The following is a 25908-nucleotide window of genomic DNA, read 5'->3' on the forward strand; positions in this document are numbered from 1 at the left end:
ACTATACATTGCAAAGGAGCATCTCTCTCCAGGACCTGTTCATGTCTAATTGTCTATAAGGCCGGTCACATGACCCGTCCCGGGGACGAGCACACCGCTCCGCACCCGCATTGGACGGACTCCGCTCATGATGACATTTGAACGTACAGCCAGCCCCCGACGCATGCGCACATCCTCCTTCCTGACTGGGGCGTGGTCTCTTTACCAAGCCCTGGTTAACGCCAGCCCTAAAGGCCCATCAGGTGGCAGAGCTGTGCGCAGGCGCACGCTATCATATGTGAACAGGGCGTGGTTTCTTTCCCAGCCCTCGGTTGCGTCACAGAGAATGGCCAATCGGGTGTCAGAGCGCTGTAATCTTGTGGCAAATTTGAAAAGTGTGTGTGGTGAGGAGAGTGAACGGTTAGAGCGGTGACAGAATCCATCCCACACAGAGGAGAGAGAGAGAGAGAGAGAGAGAGAGAGAGAGAGAGAGAGAGAGAGAGAGAGAGAGAGAGAGAGAGAGAGAGAGAGAGAGGAGAGCCGCCATGAGGAGAAGGTGGGTGACCTTTAATTAATTAGTATAAATTATTATTAGGTGTGTAGAGCGGGGGAGGGGTGAGAGGACGGTGAATGGTTTATATAGGAGGTGATGGCGCAGGTTCCCGGGTATGTACTAGGGGGGGCTTATTAGGCCTGCAAATGTCAGCTGACCGTCTGATTGTCATCCCTGCACAGCCACGAACTGGCAGCGAACTACAAGTCCCAGCATACACAGTCAGGTTATAGCGCCCCCTATGGAGGAGGACTGACCCTGGGTGCTTGGCATGTCTTCTGTACATTGTTCTGATGTGCTTTGTACATGGAATCCTAAACACAGGGGTCTGAGAAGGGACTACATGTCCCAGCATGCACTGCACTACATGTCCCATCATTCCCTGTGAGGTCATAGAACCCCATATGGAGGAGGATTGACCCTGGGTGATTGTCATGTCTCCTTTACATTATGATGGGCTGTGTACATGGAATCCTAAACACAGGGGTCTGAGGAGGGACTACAAGTCCCAGCATGCACAGGTCATAGTGCCCCTTTTGGTAAAGGACTGACCCTGGCTGCTTTCCCTGTACTGTTTATATTGTTCTGATTGGTTGTGTGCAGGGCTCTGTACTGTTTGTATACAGGGGATCATAAACACAGGGCTTTGGGAGGGACTACAACTCCCAGCATGCACTGCACTACAAGACCCATCATGCACAGGTCATAGTGTCCCCTGTGGAGGAGGACTAACCCATGTCTCCTGTACATTGTTCTGATGGGCTGTGTACATGGAATCTTAAACACAGGGGTTTGAGAAGGGACTACAGGTCCCAGCATGCACTGCACTACAAGTCCCATCATTCCCAGTGAGGTCATAGCACCCTCTATGGAGGAGGACTGACCCTGGGTGCTTGTCATGTCTCCTGTATATTGTTATGATGGGCTGTGTGCAAGGAATCTTAAACACAGGGATCTGAGGAAGGACTACAACTCTCAGCATGCACAGGTCATAGTGCCCCTTGTGGTAAAGGACTGACCCTGGGTGCTTGCCATGTCCCCTGTACTGTTTATGATGATCTGATAGGCTGTGTTCAGGGCTCTGTACTGTTTGTTTACAGGGGATCCTAAACACAGGGCCTTAGGAGGGACTACAAACCCCAGCATGCACTGCACTACAAGACTCATCATGCACAGGTCATAGTGTCCCCTGTGGAGAAGGACTGACCCTGGGTGCTTGCCATGTCCCCCTGTACTGTGTATATTGTTCTGATTGGTTGTGTGCAGGGCTCTGTACTGTTTGTATACAGGGGATCCTAAACACAGGGCCTTAGGAGGGACTACAACTCCCAGCATACACAGGTCATAGCGCCCTCTTTGGAAGAGAACTGACCCGGGGGGGCTTGCCAAGTCCCCTGTACTGTGTATATAGTGATGAGCTGTGTGCAGGATTCTGTACTATCTGTGTACTGGGAATCCTAAACATGGGAGCCCTGAGGAGGGACTACAACTCCCAGCATGCACTGCTCTCATACCTGCAGGTCCTGGCACTGTGCCCCGCCCCTGAAACCTGTCTTGAGTTTCACCCAGGGATAAAGGGGTGATTGTTTCCATTGACGGGACTGAGAGCTGGGAGATGAGATGTGTATTGTATGTAAAGTGCTTCTGGGTTGCTGCATTTCCATCTCACTGATGTGTCTGTGTGTATGTTCTGTCCTAGATTCCCATAATTAAAGGACCAGATGCATACTATGTTTTTATATTATCATGTGCCTTTCTGTGCATTTTGGATGCATTTTTAGCCTTATGAGTGCATGCTTTGTGGCAGGTTGGCGTTTACATGCATGGGAATGCACAGGTGTTCCATACGTCCCCCATGCAGGCAGTCACATTCACGTCAGTTGGCATGCAGCCGCTGCACCTAATCTTCATCCATGTGGGTGAAAACCCCCAATGTACACAGCTTGTATTCAGGACTGTGCACCAGCACTGATGTCAAATTGGGAGCTGTAGCTGTGTCTGTGCAGCTGATCCATCCCAATTGACATGAATAAGACCGCCTGCATGGGGATGTATGGAACACCTGTGCAGGTAAACGCGGCTCCCCCATGGGGCACACATTCATATGTTCTGTGTGAACAAGGCCTTTCATGTGTTTTTGTTTTGTGTAATGATTAGCAATAATTGCTGTGACATTACAGCTACGAGGAAGAGACTGAGGCTCGGTTCACATATATGCGATGCGGGAAGGCTGCGAATTCGCAGCCTTTTCCCGCATCGCACACGCACCCCCGGCAGTTCACACTGCCATATGCGATACGCTGGGGGTGTCAATGTAATCTTAACGACACCCCCAGTTTGATCGCATATCGCAGTGCGATCGTGCAGTTCGCACAGGATCGGATCGCACAAGTGTGAACCGCTGTGCGATCCGATCCTGATGCGGCTAGAAAAAAGGGTCCTGTGCGTGTTTGGAGCGGCTGCGGTGCGAATTTAGCCATACAAACTGTATGGCTAAACTCGCACCGCACAGCCGATCGCATGTAATGTCGGAGCAGTGCGCTCCGATATTACATGCGAACCCCGCACAAGTGTGAACCGGGGCTTAACCTCTTGCTGCCCAGGTAACTCCTATGTGAAGCAGCAAAGAGGGTGAGCCTTAACACCCACACACCACACATATGTGTCCATGGGCAGCAGAGGTTTCTGTGCTGAGAATATACTCATTGCACAGAGAGCCAGCTGTCAGTCAAAGCAAACCCCCGGCTCCTCTCACCTATCCATGGATAAACCGCGTGCCAGCTCAAAGAAGCCCATCCTGGCTCACCATTTGCAGAAAATAGATGAATGAGAGTCGCACTCCAATCTGCACCAGTGTTAATTTTGTCGACTAAAACGTTTTCGTTGACTAAATTAACACAATTTTAGTCAAATAAAATGCGACTAAAACAATTCAGATGACTAAAATACAACTAAAACTAAAATGGCATTTTAGTCAAAAGACTATAACTAAAACTAAATCGAAATTTGCTGCCAAAATTAACACTGGTGCATGCTCAAAGCTTAATACCATAAATAATAACATATTAGATTTTTCACTCCAGGACCAGCAGTAGTATATAATGAGTTTGGAAATTGTAGAGAAATGCTTAAATAATGCATTACAAATTACAATTGAACTACACCCATTCCATTATAGATGACTAAAATGAGTTTTAGTCAACTAAAATGTACTGGAGTGTTAGTCGACTAAATACGACTAAAACTAAAACACTTGCAGAAGACTAAAATGGGACTAAAACTAAAATGCCATTTTAGTCCTAAGACTAAGACTAAAACTAAATTGAAATTTGCTGCCAAAATTAACACTGATCTGCACTCTTCTCAAAGACGACTTTTTTTTTTTTTTTTTTTTCAAACCGCAGTACAGCTGCAATCATGATGTCTCCTTCCAAAAGAAACCCCCACATCTCTAACGCATTTCACCATGCATGGCTTGACCACTGTCCGTGGAGACATGATTGCAGCTATAGTGCTGGTGTGTGAATAAATATTCTAAGAGTGGAGTGCGGTTCTCATTTATCTACTTTTTACACTGTAACAGCCAATCGGTGATCATGTGATCCTGCACCCTCAGAATTGTAGCACTGTTAAATGGATGCTGTGGTTGGGCATGAAGGGGTTAAGGAAAAGACAGCATGGAAAACACATGCGTTGAAAAATAACGCATGTGTTTTCGGTGCCTTTTTTTTTTTCCATGCATTCTTATTCAAGTAAATGGAGGCAAACAATCTACTCTAACAAACCCATGCACCTTTTGAAAAACGACACTACACTGTGTTGTGTTGATGAACAGGCGCTGTAGAGGGAGAATAACGTAATTTCCCTCGTTGCGCATCACAACAAATTGCATTGGTGTGGATGGGAGCTAAGGCCTTATACTAGGTTTTTGGATGTAGGGGGAGGGTACAGGTGCACTGTTCAGCCCGGCTGTCAGCAGCCTATTAAACTCTGAGAGGATGCCATGGCTGGGCGGTGCACCTAGAAGTATTTGTGTTTGGGGCAGTGTGCGTCCAGGGATGAATGCCTGGAACACAAGAAGTTTGCATTGTGGACATTTATCGCTGGGTGCATAAAGCCCTAAGGCTGGGTTCACACTGGTGCGATGTTAGACATTGCATGTGATTGGCTTTGCTGTGCCGATCACATGCAATGTCTGTGCGATGCCAATTCAGCCACACAGACATGACTGAATTCGTATCGCATTCGCACCAAATGGTGCTGGACCCTTTTTATGGTCTGCACTGGAATCGGATAGCATCGGTGTTCACACCTGTGCAATCTGATTCCTGCACCATTTGGCAGTTCGCACTGCAATCTGCGAATTGATCTGGGGGTGTCATTACCATTACATTGACACCCACAGCGGTTCGCAGATGGCAGTGTGAACTGCCGGCAGGTGACCTGCGATGCGGGAACCCCCACTGCAATCGTGCTGGTTCTAGCATCGCATGTATGTGAACCGGGACTCTACTGGTGCTTTTCCACTGCATGGAATGGATCGGTTTGGCTCGCTTTGGCGCTTTTCCACTGCATTGTACGTGTTAGAACGGTTTGGTACGGCAGCGCTTTTCCACTACATGGTACGGCTCGCTTAAACGGTACCACCTCGGTTGGGGTTCCAAGCGGGCCGTACCTATACCATATCCCACAATCCTTTGCATGCAGCCTTGATTGTTTGTCACTACTAGCCACTGATTGGTCAGAGAATCGTAATCCCACCCACTTACTACTTTAGTGGAAAAGCAAACCGAGCTGAGAAGAGCCTATACAGTGCTGAAAGGTGCCGACTCGTACCACGCAGTGGAAAAGCAAACTGAGCCGAGCAGGGCCAAGCAGTGCCGAGTGGAGCCAAGCCGGTACTTGCAGTGGAAAAGTGCCATAAGTACCACATCCAACCCCTTTCAGTAGCTGTCAACCTCTCCTAGGGATTGGCAGGCTGCCAGCTGTGGGGCTGGATGGTGCACCTGTGCTCTCCGCCTGCACTGAAATGCCAAGGGCTTCATGCTATGGGGGTTAAACACCCGGTGTGAACTGGGCAATAAGTTGAAGTGTTTATTGTTATGCAGCACCAGGGACGTAACCAGAGATTTATAGTAACTAAGTAGAACTACTTCACTACTGTACTTAAGTACCGAAAGGCGGTATCTGTACTTTCCTGGAGTAGAATTTTTTTCTCCTACTTCCGCTTTTACTTCACTACATTTTTTCGATGATTTCAATACTTCTACTCCAATATTTTTTTTTGTGCTGCATAGTTACTCGTTACTATTATAAAAATTACCACTGCCAGAACAGTAGATGGCAGGTTTCATGAAGCTCAATACATGTGTATTATCAGCGCATACGAAAATAAATGCTACTGTATTTATAAATAAAAGCTGCATTTGAAATAATAAAAAACAATATGATGGTCAAACTTTTGACTTCTTTTTTTAATAACTACATAACACAGTACTTGTACTTTTACTTTCAGTACTTGAGTAGCACATTTTTTTTAAAAAACTACTTGCAATACTTAAGTATAAAACATGTTGAATACTTTAGTACTTCTACTCAAGTCACTTTTTGATAGAGCACTTGTACTTTTACTCAAGTATGGGTTTCGAGTACTTTATACAACTCTGGACGTAACTCACCTGTAATGGAGTGTGACCCATGGCGGGCTGCTGCATAGTATAGAAATCTTCCCCACAGCGCTGATCTTCTGACACTGCAAGCGTTAAGTCGTACCAAATGCTGCACGTTTTTACACTAAACTCTAATGGCTTGTTTCCACTGAGCGGTTCGGTTTGGTACGGTACGCAATTTTTGCTGTTTCTATTGTGAATGGTACCCTAATTCTGTACCGTACCACTTTTTCGTTGGGGTACCAAGCACATTAGTACCATACCAACAGGGTGGAGCTACACTCTGCAGAACTTTGATTGGTTGAGAATCGTTGATCACAGCTTTCCTGCTACACCACGCCTATCATGAAAGGGTACTATTGGCAGTGGAAACACAAGGTGTACCGTTCCGAAACGTACCGAACCGTACCACTCAGTGGAAACGAGGCATTACAATACATTTTTCTTATTTGCTCTCTTTTGGTCTGTTTAATATACCATTGAAAGTATTTTTTATCATATGTATAATAACTGACAAAAAAAATTAGTCAATTCGTCCATCCAAACCTCTTGTTAGTTGCAAACCTCCCATACTGCCTGCTAATGGACTGATATCAGTCAGCATTGTTACTTGTAATCTCCTAAAACACAGCATTCCATTGGGGGGAGGGGGCGTGAGGTGCAGCAACTTGGCGATCAGCCCCAGCAGAAGAAAATAAACATTTTTGAAGAACAGGCTGATGAATGACAGGGTCTTCCTTCTCCTATCCTGAACCACTCTGCATTCTGAGTAAACTGCAAGTTGTATGAATGGAGGAAGTGGGCAAGGAGCCAGTGGCAGTAGGGAAGACGCTGAATACTATACCAAGTGGCATTCATGTTTAGGGCTGTATGTGTTCAGGGATGTTTGCTGGGAATGCAGAATTCCTACAACAATACATCTCTGATTGTGTATGTCCCTAAACACAAGTGCCAGGCACTATTTTAGCCAGTCATAGATCAGGCAGGCAGCTGGATGCTACACCTGTGCCTACCTGATGCCCGAAAACATTGGTGCTTGGAATAGTGGACATGAGGTCTTACTCCAAAAAATAAATAAATACATTTTTGCTTTTAGTGTCAGTGTTGTAATGTATCCTATTTCACAGATCTGTAAGGAGGGGCTGTCATTCTGTGAGTGTCTCGCACTCAGGTGTTTGCAGTGTGCTGGCTGTAGAAGGGTAGGAATGCTGGTTATTAGTTAATTATTGACACACATTTATTTCACAGCTGTTCACTGAACTGTACAAGAAATGAATGGCATGTTGGTAATAAGTAATTTCAAGTTAAAGATATGGTGCATTTATAGGACTGAACTGCTGTTAGAAGCCCAAAGAGAAATGATCTGTGCTTATTTACTGGCTACCAACAATAATAATGAATGGATTTTACTTTGTCAGTTTGTTTCTTCACTTTTATAAACTTCTCTTGATTTGTGCTAATTTGCATCTATTTGATACTTGTGGATATTCTAGCTTGATACTTTTTCTGCCATCCCCCTATTCTGATGTTGTGGTTGGAGCAGATCTTGTATTCCTCTTCTCAGAGCATTCATATCTGGATATCAAATCCACAAGACTACATTTACAGCGGTGATTAAAGCGGTAGTATACTCAATTTTTTTACTTTTACCTACAGGTAAGCCTTATTATAGGCTTACCTGTAGGTAATATCTCCTAAACCTGCACGGTTTAGGAGATATTTGCCCTGCATGCAGCCGCTGACGCTAGGTGGACCTTCAGAGTTCCTTGCCGGCTGCTTGCCGGAAAGTGACTCCTGCGCGCATGTGCGGGAGTGACGTCATCGCGGCTCCGGCCACTCACAGCGCCGTAGCCGCCGAAGGGAGCATGACAGCTCCCACAGTGGTGTCCGGGCGTCCGTGTCAGGGCTTCGTTCTAAGGTAAGTATTTCATAATGAGCTAGTATGCGATGCATACTAGCTCATTATGCCTTTGTCTTGCAGGGTTTTTTTTTTTTTTTTTTTTGGCGGAATACAACCGCTTTAAGGCCAATGCTAATTGTAGTGCAGTTTCTGCTGCAGCTAGATGCAGCTGCTGGCCCCATTCACTTTGTGTGTCCAGCAGTGATCACCGCAGGTAATAGCTGGCTGTGCAGAGAGCTGTGACTAGGTGTGGCTGCCAGTGACCTGTTGTCATAGCGAACGGGCCAGCGGCTGCTGAAAGCAGAAACTGCCGCTACAAATTCGCACTGGCCTTTAAAGATGACCTTCACCCAAACATTTTTTTGGGGGGAGGGAAGGTAGCTTGTTATGACAGGTACTCGCCTCTCACTTCCGGTTGGATCGCTGCGGTTACCTGAGCGGACGTTTGCCCCCCTCCTTCCCCCCGCATCTTTCTAGGACACATCACAGGTCCCAGAAATCTGCGGGACCAATCAGATAGCGAAGTGAGCAAGCAGTCACAGCTGGCTACCCAGTTAGTATGCCGGGGACAGAAGCCCGGTGAAGAAAACGGTTGGTTGAGAACAGTGCTGGGACAGGTGAGTGTCCTTGTGTATAGGCCTCATGCACACTGGATATTATAAAAACGGCAGAAGCGCAAGCTGTAGAAAGCCATTTCTGTAGAATGAGTAGGGTTTTGTTAGCAAAACTATACTTGCTCAAAAATGCTGATAAACGCTGAATAGTCACGTTATATATATATATATATATATATATATATATATATATATATATATATATATATATATATATATATATATATATATATATATATATATATTTTTTTTTTTTTTTTTTTCTTAAGCTTTTATCAATTACAGCTGAAAAACTCCTCCTAAAACCCTCTAGTCTGGGTTTTTGAAGCCAGAAAACGCCTCTGCCAAAAACTGCTGCTAGCAGCCTATGTGTGCATGGACACATAGGATAACATGCTGGGGAGTTTACTGGCTGCAGAAAAAAATGTCTGACGCCAAAAACAGCCGCTGTAAAAACGTCCCGTGTGCATGAGGCCTTACAGTTTTTGTAGCTGGTGTGACTCTAGCCTTGGGGAAAGATTTGGGGGATAAACATAGAAGCTTACTTGATCTGTGGATGATATTTGCCTGGCTGTCATGCAAACCCTCTTAGATTGATGCTTCACCAACCAGAACAAGTATACAGATAATGGCTTCATGCTTTAGGCTGGTCATTTATTGGTAGTATTTTTTATTTATTTTTTTCAGACAGCAGACCAATTCCTCCATCCAAACAAGCTTGATTGATGCAGGAAATTCCCTCCACAGGGATGCTGTATTCTGATGTTGGCATCTGCCAGTGTCAGAATACATTGATCACCCACTTTAGCTGCTTGGCTGCAGATGCTGATCATTGGAAAATGTTTTAACATGTTCCTTGTTTAATCTAATTTTGGCAATTGGGGGAGCCCACACACTAACTGAAATTCAGCCAGTCCTTGCTGGTCAAACCTAGTTTCTGTCTGTGTATGGCCATCTTTACTCTGACTTTATGGATATACATACTTGGACCAGGTCAGCAATAAAAGTCAGTTCTTTATATTTCTGCTGCTTCAATAACCGCACATTTCTTCATCAAATGGTTGTACAACCTGGGGGCTGCTTTTGAGGTCCCACTGCACTATGTTGAGGACTTTGCCTTCTGTTGATGCAGATGAAAGGTAAAACATCTACACTTGGGGCCACCAATTCAAAATCTGCTAGCCTAACCTTCGTGTGAAATGTGACTGAGTGTGCTGACTGAGAGCCTTTGGTTTGGTCACTTTGTTGCGGCATGTCACAGGCAGGGTGGATAAAAATCTATTCCTCCTTTTTTTTTTTTTTTTTTTTTTTTTTATCAAACTTTTAATTTTATTAAAATGCTTTTGGAGAACAAAAATCTTATCTAAAAATAGCTTTCTATTTAGAATAGATTAAGGCCCCTCTCACACATGTGGACTGTTCAGATCTACCTGTCAGTTTTTCAGGCGGATCTGAACGGATGCCTCATGCATCTCTATGGGGCATTGGATGTCAGCAGAGACATGTCCTCTGACATCCGATCCTGTCTGTCAACCCTATTTTCCATCCGTCTATCGGATCGGATGAGAACGGACAGGGGGTCCGTTCTCATCCGATTCCCCCATAGAGGACAGCAGGGGTCGGACACCTCCATCTCTGCACACAGAGCGGAGACGGAGCAGTCATCCGCCTGCTCAGCGGGGATCGGCGGATCGATCCCCTACTGAGTAGAACGGCTCAGTCGACGGAACGGAGCCGTGTGAAAGGGGTCTAATTTAGTTTATTCAGCATGAAATGGAGCTTAGTTATGTAGCATGAGGCTGTATATTCTGCAATATTTTACATTTTTGGTAAACTCCTTTTAATGAATCCAAGCTCTGCAAGCGGAGATAACATTCACTGCATTGATGCTTCCACACAATTTCACACTAACTACCAGCAAGAATGAGTTCTTACATTTAAAGAGCACCTGTCATTTCAGATCCATCATGGCAGCGCCTGTTAGCGGGCATCCACTCACTCGCTGCCACCACGTGCCTCACCTTGTTGTGTCACTGCCGCATCACCAGCTGTCCCATTAAAGTGAATGGGACTGTTGGCGAGTCAACAGGGGGTCAGAGGACGAGCCACTGCAGGACAGAGATGACAGTTGCTCTTTAAAAATTATAATTTAAATCGAGTTGATGTAAATCCAAGACTTTTTACTAGTGATTTAAATCAACTTGATTTAACTCCAATCCACCCTGGTCCCAGGTAAACAGGGTCAGCTATTTTAGCACACAATACAAAGTGAGACAATGGTGGATCACCAGGTAGTCTGGAATGCTGCATCCTGTTTTCACTGCTATTTCTTTGCTTTGATAACTTTGTGAATGATATGTATTATTACACAAGGTTTGAAAAGTGTTAACATTGGACTTTTTTTTCTCACGTTATAACCAAATGAACTTGATCTATGTCCCTTTTTTTTTTTTTTTTTTTTTTTTAATTCTCTAGGTTTCATTTTTACGTTTTGATATGCCCCCAGTTCTTGGGTAGTCTTAAACTGAATAATCACTGCTTTGATACTGGGCACAATCAGGAGACATGGATTCAACCTTTCTAGTTCTGACCCATTAGTAAATCCAATGAAGCACACAGGAATAGTCCTGTCATGTTTGAGCCATTTTGTTAAGTTGCTATGAATCTCAGTTTCTATTGTAGTGCTTTGGAGGGTTTCAGCGTAGTTTTCTGTTGTAGAATATTACAAATCTAAAAATCCAGTGTGGATGTAGAAAAGCACTTTCTTCCCAGACAGCTCAGTGATCTCATCTTCTCACGTCAAGCTATCCCTGTCTATAAGTAGTCTGAGGGTGGGGCGGCGTTTGCTTCTTCTGGCTGCATTTGAATTCCAGCGTGATGCAGTCACACTTTAACTGACATTTACAATATAAAAAGGACATTGAGCAAAGGGCGCCGTCTATACTCTATTTTTGTAATAAATGGCATTCTGTTTTTTAGTTTTCACTAGCTGAAATACAGTAACATTGCTATGGCTAAGCACCACATGCAGCAAAGTGTCCCCAGAAAAATGGCTTTTGGGTAAGAACCGTTCCCTTTGTGAAGCTTATGAACATCCAATTATTCAACATGATACCAATTTCAGGTTGTGTATTGGGGCTTGATTAAACCCCTGTCATGCCAGGGACTCTCTGCCCACTGAAATATTGGTGTTTGAGAGAAGAATGAGGATTGGCATAGTGTTAAACTACGTTCACCCTTCTCCCAGCAAGTCTTCACAAAGGTCACACTACGAGGATCAGTATCGGCCATAAGATTGCCAGAGGTACCGGTCCATCTTCATATCTGGAGGATAGGAGGGAATCCACTTCCAGCTAAAGCCCCATACACACGCGTCGAAAATTGGCAGGGAATTTTCGTCTGACGACCGATCTGCTGATTTTCGGCTTGTTAGTATGATGCTTCCGACAACTGACTCCGACTTTTCGGCCGAAAAAATTTGGTGTGCAGACTATAACATTTTTGTTGGCTGTCAAAACACGTCTGATTTTCGTGCAGTCAGTACAGATTTCGATGGGGAAAAATCTTATGAGCAAGACTAGACATGCTCAGAGAAGAAAGAACACAAAGAAAGCAATCCAACACATGACGTCACTTCTGAAGTAGAATTTTGTCGGGCGAGAAAATTCGCGTGCAGACTGCACATCCTAGGCACATTCCAACCAACAAAACACCACTCTGGACAAAAGACGGACGATCGGTCGGCCGATAATCATTGCGTGTGTACGGGGCTTTAGAAATATCTAAAGCCCTCAGTGTATTGATCTGGTAAGAGGCTTGCCCTCCCCCTCCCTGATAAGGAAGGTGCGGGAAGATACTTTCATTTCCCTCTCCCCAGCATGTGATTTTTCAATGTGGATCTGGTCACATACACACCCTTTAATTCTTAACTCTGGTAAGAAGCCAGTCCATAATTGGTGGTGGGATATCCAGCACATCCAGTTGTCTTGGGACTATCATTTGGAACATTACTCATTGTGTTTGGTTTTGATTACGGACACTTTATTTGGACTTTGTACTTTTTGCACAGTTGGACTTATTTAAAGTTTGACATGTTTTTTGGCTCGCATGCATCAAGGATAGTTACTTGATTATATTTTGTCACTCACTTTGCTGTGTTTCTGCACTGTGGTTATAGCATCCTATTGAGGAGATCTACCCTTTATGCAGTATTGCACACACCTATTGGTTTTTGATTTACCCTTTTGTCATTTGTTTGATTTTAGTAGAACTTTTGCACATTTGTTTAGCACACCTGCTTTTTTTTACTTCATTTCAATATTCCTTATTTTGGATCTAAGGTCGCAGCTTTACATATCACTTTATTTTCATCAGTGCACTTTTCACACTTAAACTACGTTCACACCTATGCGGGTTTTTTTTTTTTTTTTTTTTTCTTTGGTGCAGTTTGCAGACATGCACTACAGTCGGTTTAACATGGTTTCCTATGGTACACATTCACATCTATGTATTAATTAGCCAGTGTGTTTTTGGACTACTAAAGGACTTAAAAAAAAAAAAAAAAATCTATTGTACTGTCTTTGTACGGTACTTGGATGACAGACAGACAGTGTTTCAAGCCTATTCAATAATAAGGGGTCAGGTTCCTCCTTTCCCTGTTATTTCGCACTCTACTAGGGTGCTTAGTGCCTCCTGGGCCTTCCGTCATCATCAGGTGCCAGTGATACAGGTTTGCAAGGCAGCTACCTGGTTGTCGGTGCACACTTTTACAATATTTTATAAAGTGGATGTGTTGGTATCTGTGGATGCTTCCTTTGGCCGCAAGGTTTTGCAGGCTGCTGTTTAGAGAACTTGGTCCTCTTTGAGGGTGTATTGTTTTTTTTTTTTTTTTTTTCAGGTGAGCCCAAGTTGTTCTTGGTTGAGCTCCATGTTACCTGGTTGGTTATGCTTTAGTTTTGGGGAATTTTATTTTCTGCTGTTCCCACCCCTTATGTTTGACACTGCTTTGGGACATCTGTCCCAATGGTTAAGAATATCAGGAGCTGTATCCGTCAATGAATGAAAGAGGAAATGGGATTTTTGCCTTACCATAAAATCCATTTCTCTGATGTTCATTGACGGACACAGCACCCTCCCCTCTGTGGAGTTGGATATCTTCTGACACTGCTTGTAACAAAACTGAGTGCCTATAGCTGAGAGTGGGTGTATACCCCCTGGGACTGCCCATTGGCGTAGTCCAAGCTTTTTTTCTGCCTAGTGTCCTACTCATGTAGAGGCAGTATAACCCAATGGTTAAGAAGATCAGGAGCTGTGTCTGTCAATGAACATCAGAGAAATGGATTTTACTGTTAGATAAAAATCCAATTTTTATTTTACTTACCATAAAATCGTTACTTGGAGCTACTTTAGAGAGACAAGTCCCAATCCTCTGTGTTGTCTACTCATAATACTGCTTTTCCATAAAATGATGCAAGATGGAAGGGGTTATGTTTTGCAGACCAATGACTTGCTTTGTTTGCCAGCGTCCCCCTTCCTCCTGTAGGCTGCAGGAAAATCCATTTGTAATACCTGAAGCCTTAAAGCAGTAGTAAAGCCTGCTTTGTGATTTTTACTTACAGGGAAGCCTGTAATAATGTTTACCTGTAGCTGTAGGTAAAATGAATGTCTCCTAAATCTGCACCATTTAGGAGAAAATCACCCTGGATGCAGCCGGTGCCATGACCAGCACATGCGCTCTGAAGGTCCGGCATACCTTGCCGGAAATTGGGAGCTTTGTGCTGGAACCGAGGGCTACCCCGCATGTGATTTCATTGCAACTCTGGCCGATCACACAGCTGGAGTGCTCCAACCCTGGGAGAAAGACAGGGGGAAGATAAAAGCCCTTTCAGTGGTGACACCGCTGGAGGGCTGCGTTCTATTGTAAGTATTTCATAATGTGCCGGTATGCTATGCATACTAGCACATTATGAAATTGCCTTACAGGGTTTTTTTTTTTTCACCAGTTGCGGTTTACAACCTCTTTAAAAGAACACTCTAGAACAGGCATGTCCAACCTGCGGCCCGAGGGCCGCATGCGGCCCACTGCCCCCTGACAATTATTATATTTTTTGCTGGGAAGGAAGAAAGTCGAGTCGGGGGCATGGCCACAGCGGCTTCCAACTAACTGTAGGTAGAGGCTGCCTCGGAGCCTCTGTCAATAATAGACAGCACATTGGTGACGTCTATCATAGGAGCCGGTCCAGGAGGCAGCACTTCGTATGGTGAAGCTGCATTGGATTGGCATGCACTAGTGAGGCTGCATTGAATAGGCATGCACTGGTGAGGCTGCATTGGATGGGCACTGGTGAGGCTGCATTGGATGGGCACTGATCAGGCTGCATTGGATGGGCATGCACTGGTGAGGCTGCATTGGATGGGCAATGATCAGGCTGCATTGGATGGGCATGCAATGGTGAGGCTTCACTGGATGGGCACTGATCAGACTGCACTGGATGGGCATGCACTGGTGAGGCTGCACTGGATGGGCACTGATCAGGCTGCATTGGATGGGCATGCACTGGTGAGGCTGCATTGGATGGGCATGCACTGGTGAGGCTTCACTGGATGGGCACTGATCAGGCTGCATTAGATGGGTATGCACTGGTGAAGCTGCATTAGATGGGCACTGTGTAGGCTGCATTGGATGGGTATGCACTGGTGAAGCTGCATTGGATGGGTATGCACTGGTGAAGCTGCATTGGATGGGTATGCACTGGTAAAGCTGCATTGGATGGGTATGCACTGGTGAAGCTGCATTGGATGGGTATGCACTGGTGAAGCTGCATTAGATGGGCACTGTGTAGGCTGCATTGGATGGGCACGCACTAGGCTGCAAGTTTTGTGCGATCTCCTGTCTACCTGCGGGAGATTTAGGATGTCTGCAGTCAGTGACAGAGCCGCTGCTTCCTGTATAGTTCCAGCTCTGTCACAGTTAAATTAGTGGGGGGGGCGCGCGGAAAGGGCGCAGCGGCGTTTTTTTTACTTGTATACCTTCTAACTATAGTATATATTTTATATGCGGCCCAAGAAAATTTCTCTACACTCAATGTGGCCCAGAGAAGCCGAAAGGTTGGACACCCATGCTAGAACATTGCAATACAGGAAACATTTAACCATAATCGCATTTAGCTTTTTTTTTTTTTTTTTTTTTTTAAACTTTTTAGTACCATTTTGTGATATTTTATTCTGCAGCATCCCACTTCCTAATAGTGGGGGTGTGTCTAATTAGGAAGTGGATGGACAGTGTCTGATGTCACAGACAGAGAGGGGAAGTAAGTTCCTCGTCTGTGTGCACTGTTGTCTCTTGTTTGATCTCTGACAGGTCAGTAAGCTGTACAGCCTGCAGTCCTTCCCCCATCTCCAATCTGCTAGCCAGTTCCCTGACAGCTGCTTTCCTCCACTATGACTGCAGCCTTCCTCCTTCTCCTGTCTTCTACTAGCTGGCTTCACTCTTCAGATCCTTCACCTCACACAAACTGACTCCAGCTGCTTCCCAAAAGCCCATTTAGAGGCAGTGTATGATTAGTGAGCTGGTGGGTTTACACATAGCAGGGATGTATGTTCCCAGCCTGTGTGCACTGCCGCTATGTCAGGGTGGCTACTGCTAGCATCAAAACAGTAGGGCTTAGGGGGGGCATGGCGGCAAGGAGTACTGACAGTGGGTGATACAGGGCAATGCATGCCGTCTAATATCTCTTATCAGCAGGGCTAGGCAAAAGGCTTGACCTAAAAGAAAGGGAGATGCAGGTAATCCTTATGTTGGCATAGCATTCTGTATGTTTTAGCAGGAATCTCAGGGGTGCAAACTGACCACATCACAATGGGTCTGCTTCTGTGCTTGGCGTGGTCAGTTTGAACCGAGAACCAATGGGAACTGGCAGGATCATCAGGCATATATGATAGCATAACCTACAAAATAATGTAGCACCCTACAGGTAGGTGCTAGGTAAAGTATAGTGGGCCTTGGCTGCTTAACAGCAGGGCCACGATTTTCGCTGGACTGTCATGTCTCCCAGGTGAGGTTACTGAGAGGGGAATCTCCCCACTGGCTCTGTGAGAGGATTCTCATAGGGCAGTGGAGGAAACCCAATCAGTGGCTCGGTCAGACTAGTATCTACCCCCAGAAGGCAAATTCTGCCGCAGAGGATTCTGGGAGTGGGTATAAATTTGAAGGGAAAGCATGACGCAGCGTCTTTGGTGGGAAGCAGAGTCCCAGGAGGGAGAGTATGGCTGTCTCTCCTCCTGTCAGAGGAAGCGGGTGTCCCGGGTGGCGGCTTGGGAATCCAGAGAGAGCTGAGCTGAGCTGCAGAGAGGATCCGGTGTGCTGAGAACCAGCGGAGAGAGCGAGGGGTCCAATTCCAGGAAAGCCTACAAAGGTTGTGAGTATTGTGGACTGCCCCTGGGGGTCTGCCTAGTGTCAGAGGGGACCACTCCGGAGAAGGTTCTAGGGATCCAGGAGTCAGCTAGCGGTTAAAGGGGATCCTAGTCAGAGGACCCTGAAGTGTTAAAGGGGGCGCCGGTAGTTTGGGCCCTGAAAAGTCACTACAGTGGGAAGTATACTCATTCCCTTCTCCCATCCCCTAAATACAATAAAACAAAACAAACCAAAGATGCCGGAATGGTCATTGTCTCAGTTCTCACACCTGGGGTCACAACTCAAATGTGTTGGAGGTGTCACCGGTAACAATGGCAGGCCCACATCATGCAAAAGATCTGGAAATTCTGCTACAATAAAAAGGTTACAGGCTTCGATTAGTAACTGATATGTGATTGACAAATATATAAAATGTTATATTTTTGGGACTCCACTCCAAAAAACTGATTTCACGGGAAGTACAAAATCTTTTTTTTATTTTTTTGCACTCCTTAAAGATCAGTCTGGAAAAATGGATATTCTACAGATTTGCGATTAGCATTTTAGATAAAATTTCAGCTTCACAAATACTTAATCTCCCCCCTCTTTCTCTCTTATATAGCGAGGCAATTGCTGCAGAGTCTGTAGCATGCTTGAACTCAGCATTAACTCGTCTTCGGGATATATGGGAGGAAATTGGAATACCAGAAGACCAACGTCTTCAGAGGACTGATGCTGTAAAGAGACATGTAAATGTAAGTCTGTTGGTCATTTTACACATTGGCATTGATTAATCTTAGTTGCTAGTCCATCAGGAGGTATTCTAAAAGCATTAAACCAGCATTACAGTTTTCACAAATTCATTCTGGGATTGTTGAATAAAGGTCTTAAAGAAGTCCATTGAAAAGCTAACTAAGCTCAAACCCTATTTTAAAGTAACTATCCTGTAAAGGAAAAATGTGTATACTTGCCTAAGGGGTGTTTAGTCTGGTTACATGATTCCCCCCCCCAGTGGCCAGCTTCAGGGGTGGGGAGAGATGTGACCGTGGCTGCAGTGAGTGATGGGATTCTCTACAGCCATGCATGTGTCCATACCAAATCACCCTTAGGTAAGGTAAGTATAGATATCTTAGCTTTTACAGGGTAGTTAGTTATATAGGGCTTAGAATGGGAGTGGGGGTACGTTTTACGCTTTTGTTTGAACTTCTACTTTAATATAGGTAGTAGGGGTAACTTTAAAGTATATGTAATTAAACCTTTACCTTGTAAAACAACCTATTTAGTTTAAAATAGAAATGAAAGGCAAAACCTTTTGTGTACTGCGGTTTCTCTACCCCCAGCTGTCCCAACCCCTTATGCAAAAAAAGTGTGTATATTATCAAAAGTATTGGGACCCCTTCTTTACATGCACATGAACTTTATTGGCATCCCAGTCTTAGCCCGTAGGGTTCTATATTAAGTTGGCCCACCCTTTGCAGCTATCACAGCTTCAACTCTTCTTTGAAGGCTGTCCACAAGGTTTAGGAGTGTGTCTATGGGAATGCTTGACCATTCTTCCAGAGGTGCATTTGTGTGGTCAGGCACTGATGTGGACGAGAGCCTGGCTTGCAGTTTCCGCTCTAATAGGTCTGGACTCTGTGCAGGCCAGTCAAGTCCCTCTACCCCAAACTCGCTCATCCATGTTTTTATGGACCTTGCTTTGTGCACTGGTCCCATTTCCAAACTTTTCCCACAAAGTTGGGAGCATAAAATTATCTTGGTATGCTGGCGCCTTAAGAGTTCCCTTCACTGGAACTAAGGGGCCGAGCCCAACCCCTTTGAAAAACAACCCCAAACCACAATCCCCCTTCCACTAAATGATTTGGACCAGTGCAGAAAGCAAGGTCCTGACCTCAACCCCATAGGACACCTTTTGAGGTGAATTAGAGCGGAGACTGCGAGCCAGGCCTTCTTGTCCAACATCAGTGCCTGACCTCACAAATGCGCTTCTGGAAGAATGATCAAACCTTCCCATAGACACACTCCTAAACCTTGTAGACAGCCTTCCCAGAAGAGTTGAAGCTGTTATAGCTGCAAAAGGTGGGTCAACTCAATATTGAACCCTACGGACTAAGACGCCAATAAAGGTCATGTGCATGTAAAGGCAAGCGTCCCAATACTTTTTTTTTTTATAATTTTTTTGTGTTTAAAGCGGTTGTATCCCGCTTTTTGACACTTTTACCTACAGGTAAGCCTATAATAAGGCTTACCCGTAGGTACAAATAATATCTCCTAAACCGGCACGGTTTAGGAGATATTTACAGTGCATGCAGCCGCTCGCGCGAGCGGCGCATGCGCTCTGAAGGTCCGGGGGGACCTTCAATTAACTTGTCGGGAGCTTGCCGGAAAAAATCGCGCATACGCGGGAGTGACGTCATCGCGGCTCCGGCCAATCAGCGCGCTGGAGCCGTCTCTTCCGGCCAATCAGCGCGCCGGAGCCGCCGAACCCGGAAGAGACGACGAGGGATCATGGCAGCGCCCGCATCGATGTCCGGGGGTCCGTGTCGGGGCTTCGTTTTAAGGTAAGTTAAACATAATGGGCTAGTATGCGATGCATACTAGCTCATTATGCCTTTTGTCTTGCAGGTTTTTTTTTTTTATTTTTTTTTTTTATAGGGTTTACAACCGCTTTAAATACATGCTTGGGTGATCTTTGTTCTCAGGTGCATAAGAGGCTGTGGGAGGGAGAGAGAAACGGCAGTACACAATGATCTTCCCAGTAAATGGTCTGCCTTAGACAAAGTTTGTAACTTAAAAATAAATGAGGAAATGTCTTTTCTTTGGCGAAGTCCACACAATTTATAATAGAAGCATAGTAGTGTAATATTAATATTGGCGAATAGATCGGGCTCAGGTAGGTATAATGGGGGAGCTGCACAGTTATTTTACTTTCATGCAGAGAATGCATTAAGGTTAAAAAAAAAAAAAAAAAAAAAAACCCTTCAGCCTTTAGACCCAGTTCACATATATGCGAAGACAGACATCGCATGGGATTCACAGTGCACTGCTCTGCAAATCGCATGCGATGTCTGTGGGATGCGAATTCAGCCATACAGATTCCATGGCTGAATTTGCATCGTGTTCAGACCAAACTCGCACAGGACCTTTTTTTTGGGTCCACACCAGAATCTGTTTGCATGGGTGTTCATACCTATGCGATCCGTTTCATTTCCGAACTGACAGTTCGCACTGCGATATGCGAACTGATCTGGGGGCTGTTGTTAACTTTGTATTGACACTCCCAGCGATTCGCATATAGCAGTGTGAACTGCCTGCGAGTTGAGTGCAATGTGGGAATCCGCAGTGAATTTGCAGGGTTCCCGCATTGCATATGTGTGAACCGGGACTAAGAACCGCTTTCAAGTGAATCTGTAATTATCTCATGCAGAGCAAAACATATTCTTTTCACTGTTGCCTTCCACCGCTGCACTTGCTCAGTTCCCCTTTGATCTCCCATTATCCTATTTAGCTGCCAGGAGAGAAATACCTGGTACTTCCAGGTATGGGAAACTGGTGGCTCTACTCTTAGCTTCTTTAAGCATATGTAAGATCAGAATATCTTTACCCCCGGATGGCCAGAGTAGTGGGGATGTGAAAAGATAGAACCAGTTTCTTGCCCTGAAAAGGAGAAGCAAGCGGGTTCACCATAGCGTTACAGCAAACAGAACCAATGTGTTTCATATGTTTTGTACCTATGTAGTGCCTGAACTCTTTTTATAAGCTGCCGTTCTTTATCTTTTGTATACAGTTAGATTTTAAGAAGTAGTCTTTCTTTGTCTTACCTGTGTGCACTCTGCCCTGTAGATTCTTTTAACAAGAATGATAGAAGAAGAAGAAAATTTGAGGGAACGTCTTCTAAAGAGCATTGATGTCTGCCGTAAAGAACTGCATGTGCTCTGCAATGAATTGCACCTTCCTCCATTTGAAGTGAGTAAATGGTGCTTTTGTGAAGGAGACCTAATCTATTTTTTTTTTTAAGTGTGCTAACCAAAGTCACAATTTTGTTTCTACAACACCCTGTATAGAAGGTAACTCTTGATGATATCTACTGATTTTTAAAAGTGCCGTTTACGATCTTTTATTGGTTAACATAGAGGATAGCCTACAAAGGGGTTTCCCAAAAGAATCTCTGGTGTAATTACTATGCCTCTACATTTATGCCTATGATACTATATGGAAAGCTCCTTTCCATATAGAGCTTTCCATATAGTATCACAGGCAAAACCCCCAAGTTTTGGATAGAACGGGTAAGGATTAGAACCCTTGTTGGATTTTTACTTATACTGTCATAGTAACAATGGTTTTATCATCCAGCTTTTTATTACTGTCTCTGTCCACTTCCTTCCCAGCTGGGGTTCTGGCCTTTCCCCAACCATAAATAAACATCAGTCTGTGTTGCTGTTGGAGAATTTTCCTCACTTCCTGTTTGGAGAAACAGGGGATCTTTTTTTAAGGCCAAAAAAATAAATCCGTCTGCTCATATTTTTTAAAGTATCTCTTTTAATGCTTACTTATTGTTTGGTATTTCCTTTTTCTACAGGCAGATGAAGAAAGCACTATCCTACAGCTTGAAAAGGACATGAGGACACGAGTTGAAGTTATGTTAAAGCAAAAAAAGGAACGAATCCAAGAACTGAAGCAGTTAAAGCAGCGTGATCAAGAACTGTGTGACATTCTGTGCATGACTCCATACCTCATTGACAGTCCAGTTCCGAGCCTGGATGAGCTGGACCATTTCCGGAGACATTTGGCTGCACTTTGTGCTGAAAAGGTAGCAGTAAAATGTTCTTGCATCTAAAAACTATAAAAATGAAGAAAAGGATGAAATGTGACTAGCAGATCCCTGCAATTGCGGCTGGGCCTCCACAAAAATTTAGACTGCGGCCTACTGGGCCATGTGGTCAGCTTTGCACCTCCCTTGGAAGGGGTAATGCTGTGAGGGCGCTTCAATTTTTTTTTAATGACAGCCTTGCCGCTATTATTGTGTGGGACACTTGCCCTGTTTTAGTGAGGGTACCCTGGCTTCGCTTCTGCGTCACAGCGGGTGGCCCCCTATGTCCTAGTATGTCCTCTATAGATGGCTCGGGTGGCGAAAATACCCCCCCCCTGTTTTTTTCGCCGTGTCCGATATGTGGTCCATTGTGGCCCCTTGGCTAGCGTACCCTTTGCGGGATTGCAGTCGGCGGCTTCCCCTGATTATGTTTTTTAGGGTGAGCTTAGTATACTGTATAGCGACCCTACTGGATCTGCATCCATGCACCCTTTCTCAGATAGTGATAATGATTCCTCTGCTCCACTAGCCGCGCATGAAAAGGTGCTGGTTGATGCACTGTTTGAGTCAGTGCGTGAAACTTTAAAAATGGAGGTTGCGGCCGATGCCGCGTTTGGAGTTACCGATTCCTTTTGGCACCCACAGGCCCTCCAAGGCGACAAGGGTGTTCCACTTACCTTGACAACATTGTTACAAAACAGTGGGCTTGTCCAAAACGCAGTGGTTGCTAAGCGTTATTGCTTGCGGTGTCCTTATGAGGGTTAACTGCGTTTAAAGGTGGACGATCCCACCTCTAGTGAACTCATCGGTTTCCAGGTGAAATAAAGCTACCTTCATTCTGGCTGAGGATTCCTCAGGCTTTAAATATCCAGCTAATATGGGGGCGGAGACACTGGCCCGCCATATGTTCGCTGTGGTTGGTTCGGTGATTAGGCCAGTAATTAATATTGCCCTGGTGTTGCAAACTCTGAGTGGGCTAAGCTTTTATGTTGGGACCTGGAGGAGAAGCAGCTCCCCCCCTGGCTTGGTGGATCAGTTGGTCCAAGGGCTACAGTTTGTGACGCCTCTTTGGATGCCGCTCCCCCTGATTTCTAGACTGTCTGTCTCAGCAGTGGTCCTGCGGTGCATTATCTGGCTGAAATGCTGGTCTGCGGACCAGGCTTCTTAAAAAAAAACAAAAAAAAAAAACAAAAAAAAAAGCCTTGTCTGATCTTCCATTCGTGGGGGATCGCCTGTTTGGAGCTTCCTTGGAGGACCTAATCAAGGGTCTCACAGGGGGAGAAAGTACTCTTCTTCCTCAGGCTTCCAGGGGTAAAAAATCCTGCCACAGACGGGGAACCCTCCTTTTCAGCTCACCATCGACAGGCCATTTTGGTTGGGCAAACAACGAGCAGGTGCTGCCAGATCTGTGGACAAAAATTTCTTTGCATGAAGGGGTGCCCTCACCCGTATTTGGGGTGGGGGGGGACGCCTTTGCTGCTTTCTGGATCCGTGGACCTCCCTGATCCAGGACAGTTGGGTCCACAAAGTAATTTGCTCCAGCTACATCGAGTTTCGATCATATCCTCCGGAAAGGTTCTTCCCTTCCAACCTGCACTTATCCCCAGATCGCTTAAAGGATCTCTACGGGGAGGTGCAAGATTTGTTACTTTAAGGGGTAATTGTTCTGGCTCCAAAGTCTGAACGTTTTCAAGGTTTTTACTCAAACCTGTTGTACAGTTCCCAGGAAGGAGGGCAAGGTGCGCCCAATACTGGACCTCAAGGTGCTAAACCGCTTTGTGCGGGTACAGAAGTTCCGCATGGAGTCCTTGCGCACGGTGGCGGCGTCCCTACATCAGTGAGATTTCCTCGCCTCTATTGACATCAAGGATGCCTACCTTCACACCTCAATATGGGTCGCCCATCAGTGTTTCCTTTGCTTTGCCATGGATGAGGAGCATTATCAATTTGTGGCGTTAACCTTTGGTCTCATTTCCGCTCCTCGGGTCTTCACGAAAGTGTTGGTCCTGGTTTTAGCATTACTGCGTCAGTGTGGGATTGCGGTACTGGGGTACCTGGACAACCTGCTTTTTATGAGCAGTCTTCGTCCGCCTTGTTTGGACAACTTGGAGATTACTCTGCAAACGTTTAGGTAATTCGGTTTGGATTCTGAATCTTCAGAAGTCTGCCCTGGTTCTGTCCATTAGTCTAGTCTATCTTGGTCTGACTCTGGACTCGTCCTCAGCCAGAGTGTTTTTTCCTTGGGAGAAACTTCAAAACTTGCAGGAGGCAATGCAGCTTTTGCTGACCAGATAGTCTTCTCTTTGGACTTGCATGCATATGCCCGGGTGGGGAGGCGTCCTCGGGACGGATTGTGCTCAGGGGGGTCTGGTCTCAGGAAGAGTTCAGACAACCGATCAATGTACTGGAGCTACGAGCGATCAAACTTGTCTGGATCATTGGACAAGTCGTCTACAGGAGTGTCCGCTGCGGATTCAATCGGACAATGCCACGGCAGTGGCCTATGTCAATCAACAAGGGAGCACAAGAAGTGTCCTGGCAGCTCGGGAAGAAGTCAGCATTCTAAGGTGGGTAGAAGATTGGTTCAGCCCTCTCTGCAGTGCATATTCCAGGGGTGGAAAATTGGCAAGCAGACTATCTGTCAACAGGCCAGGGAGAATGGTCTCTTCATCCGAAGGTTTTTGATCATTTTTGTCTCTGGTGGGGTACTCCAGAGATGGATCTGTTGGCCTCTCGCCTCAACAGGAAGGTTCAAAGGTTTGGTACAGTCTCGGGATCCTCTAGCCGTTGCTACAGATGCTTTAGTGGCTCCTTGGAGTCAGTATTGTCTGATTTACGCCTTTCTTCCTCTCCAGCTTCTGCCGAGACTACTAGCAGGATCAAGGAATTCCAGTGGCTCCAGACTGGCCTCGCCGGTCCTGGTACGCTGATCTGGTATGGCTGGAGGCCGATGCTCTTTGGAGACTCCCTCTCAGGGAAGATCTGCTGTACCAAGGGCCAATCTTCCATCCTGCTTTGCAGTCACTGGCTTTGATGGCTTGGTTGTGGAAAGCCAGGTGCTGAAGGACAGAGGGTTATCTGCCTCGGTGATTCCTACGCTGTTAAAATCTACTTCTAGGAAGATTTAATATCGTATGTGGAAGACGTACATCATTGATTTTTCGGTGGCTCTGATCTTGGCTTTCCTCCAACTAGGGGTTGTGCAGCGCCTGGCCTGGAGTACCATCAAGGGCCAGGTCTTGGCTTTGTCTGTTTTCTTTCAGCGCCCGTTGGCCACACACTCCTTGGTACATACTTTTCTCCAGAGGGTGGGATGCTTGGTTCCTCCAGTGCGGTCTCCATTGCCGCCGTGGGACCTCATTTTGGTGTTGTCTGTTCTCCGGTAGTCTCCCTTGGAAAATATTCGGGAGATTCCCCTGCTTACATTGTCTCAGAAGGTGGCCTTTTTGGTGGCCATTACTTTGGCGCGCAGGGTGTCTGAACTGGCGGCGTTGTCTTGACGTTCACCTTACCTGGTGGTTCACAGGGGTACGGTGGTTTCTATGTCCATGTCTGTCGTTCCTTTCGAAGGTCGTCTGACTTTCATCTGAATGAAGACCTTGTGTTGCCCTCCCTGCATCTCAAGCCTAAGCATCTTAAGGAAGTTGCCTTGCACTCCCTGGATGTGGTTTGGGCAATAAGGATGTATGTGGCAGCTACAGAGTCTTTTAGGAAATTAGACTCCCTTTGTCTTCACAGATGGACCTCGTAAGGGGCTGGCTGCTTCTGCTGCGACCATTTTCAGATGGATCAGACAGACTGTGGTTCAGGCTTATTCTAGTAAGGGTCAGGTTCCTCCTTTCCCTGTCAAAGGTGCACTCTACTCGGGCGCTTAGTGCCTCCTGGGCCTGCCATCATCAGGCGTCAGTGATGCAGATTTGCAGGCAGCTACCTTATCGTCCGTACACACATTCACAAAGTTTTATAAAGTAGATGTGTTGGCATCTGCGGA

General features: G+C 45.6%; 1 protein-coding gene across 7 annotated transcripts in view; it reads left to right on the top strand.

Moving 5' to 3' along the window:
• The first annotated feature begins 515 nt into the window (after nucleotides 1-515).
• The window catches only part of PRC1 (protein regulator of cytokinesis 1), a 65984-nt gene continuing 40591 nt past the window's right edge, over nucleotides 516-25908 (top strand). For 6 of the 7 annotated variants that reach the window (XM_082253232.1, XM_082253233.1, XM_082253236.1 and 3 more), the window contains exons 1-4: nucleotides 516-535; nucleotides 17730-17862; nucleotides 20951-21073; nucleotides 21687-21917. In XM_082253232.1, the coding sequence (XP_082109358.1) occupies nucleotides 525-535; nucleotides 17730-17862; nucleotides 20951-21073; nucleotides 21687-21917 (498 nt within the window). In that variant the 5' untranslated portion in view covers nucleotides 516-524. Of the gene's footprint in view, nucleotides 536-8629; nucleotides 8719-17729; nucleotides 17863-20950; nucleotides 21074-21686; nucleotides 21918-25908 lie in introns of those variants that run through there. The other variant, XM_082253237.1, reaches the window with a different exon arrangement.

This window comes from Pelophylax lessonae (assembly GCF_965119305.1).
Source record: "Pelophylax lessonae genome assembly, chromosome: 4".
Classification (NCBI taxonomy): domain Eukaryota; kingdom Metazoa; phylum Chordata; class Amphibia; order Anura; family Ranidae; genus Pelophylax; species Pelophylax lessonae.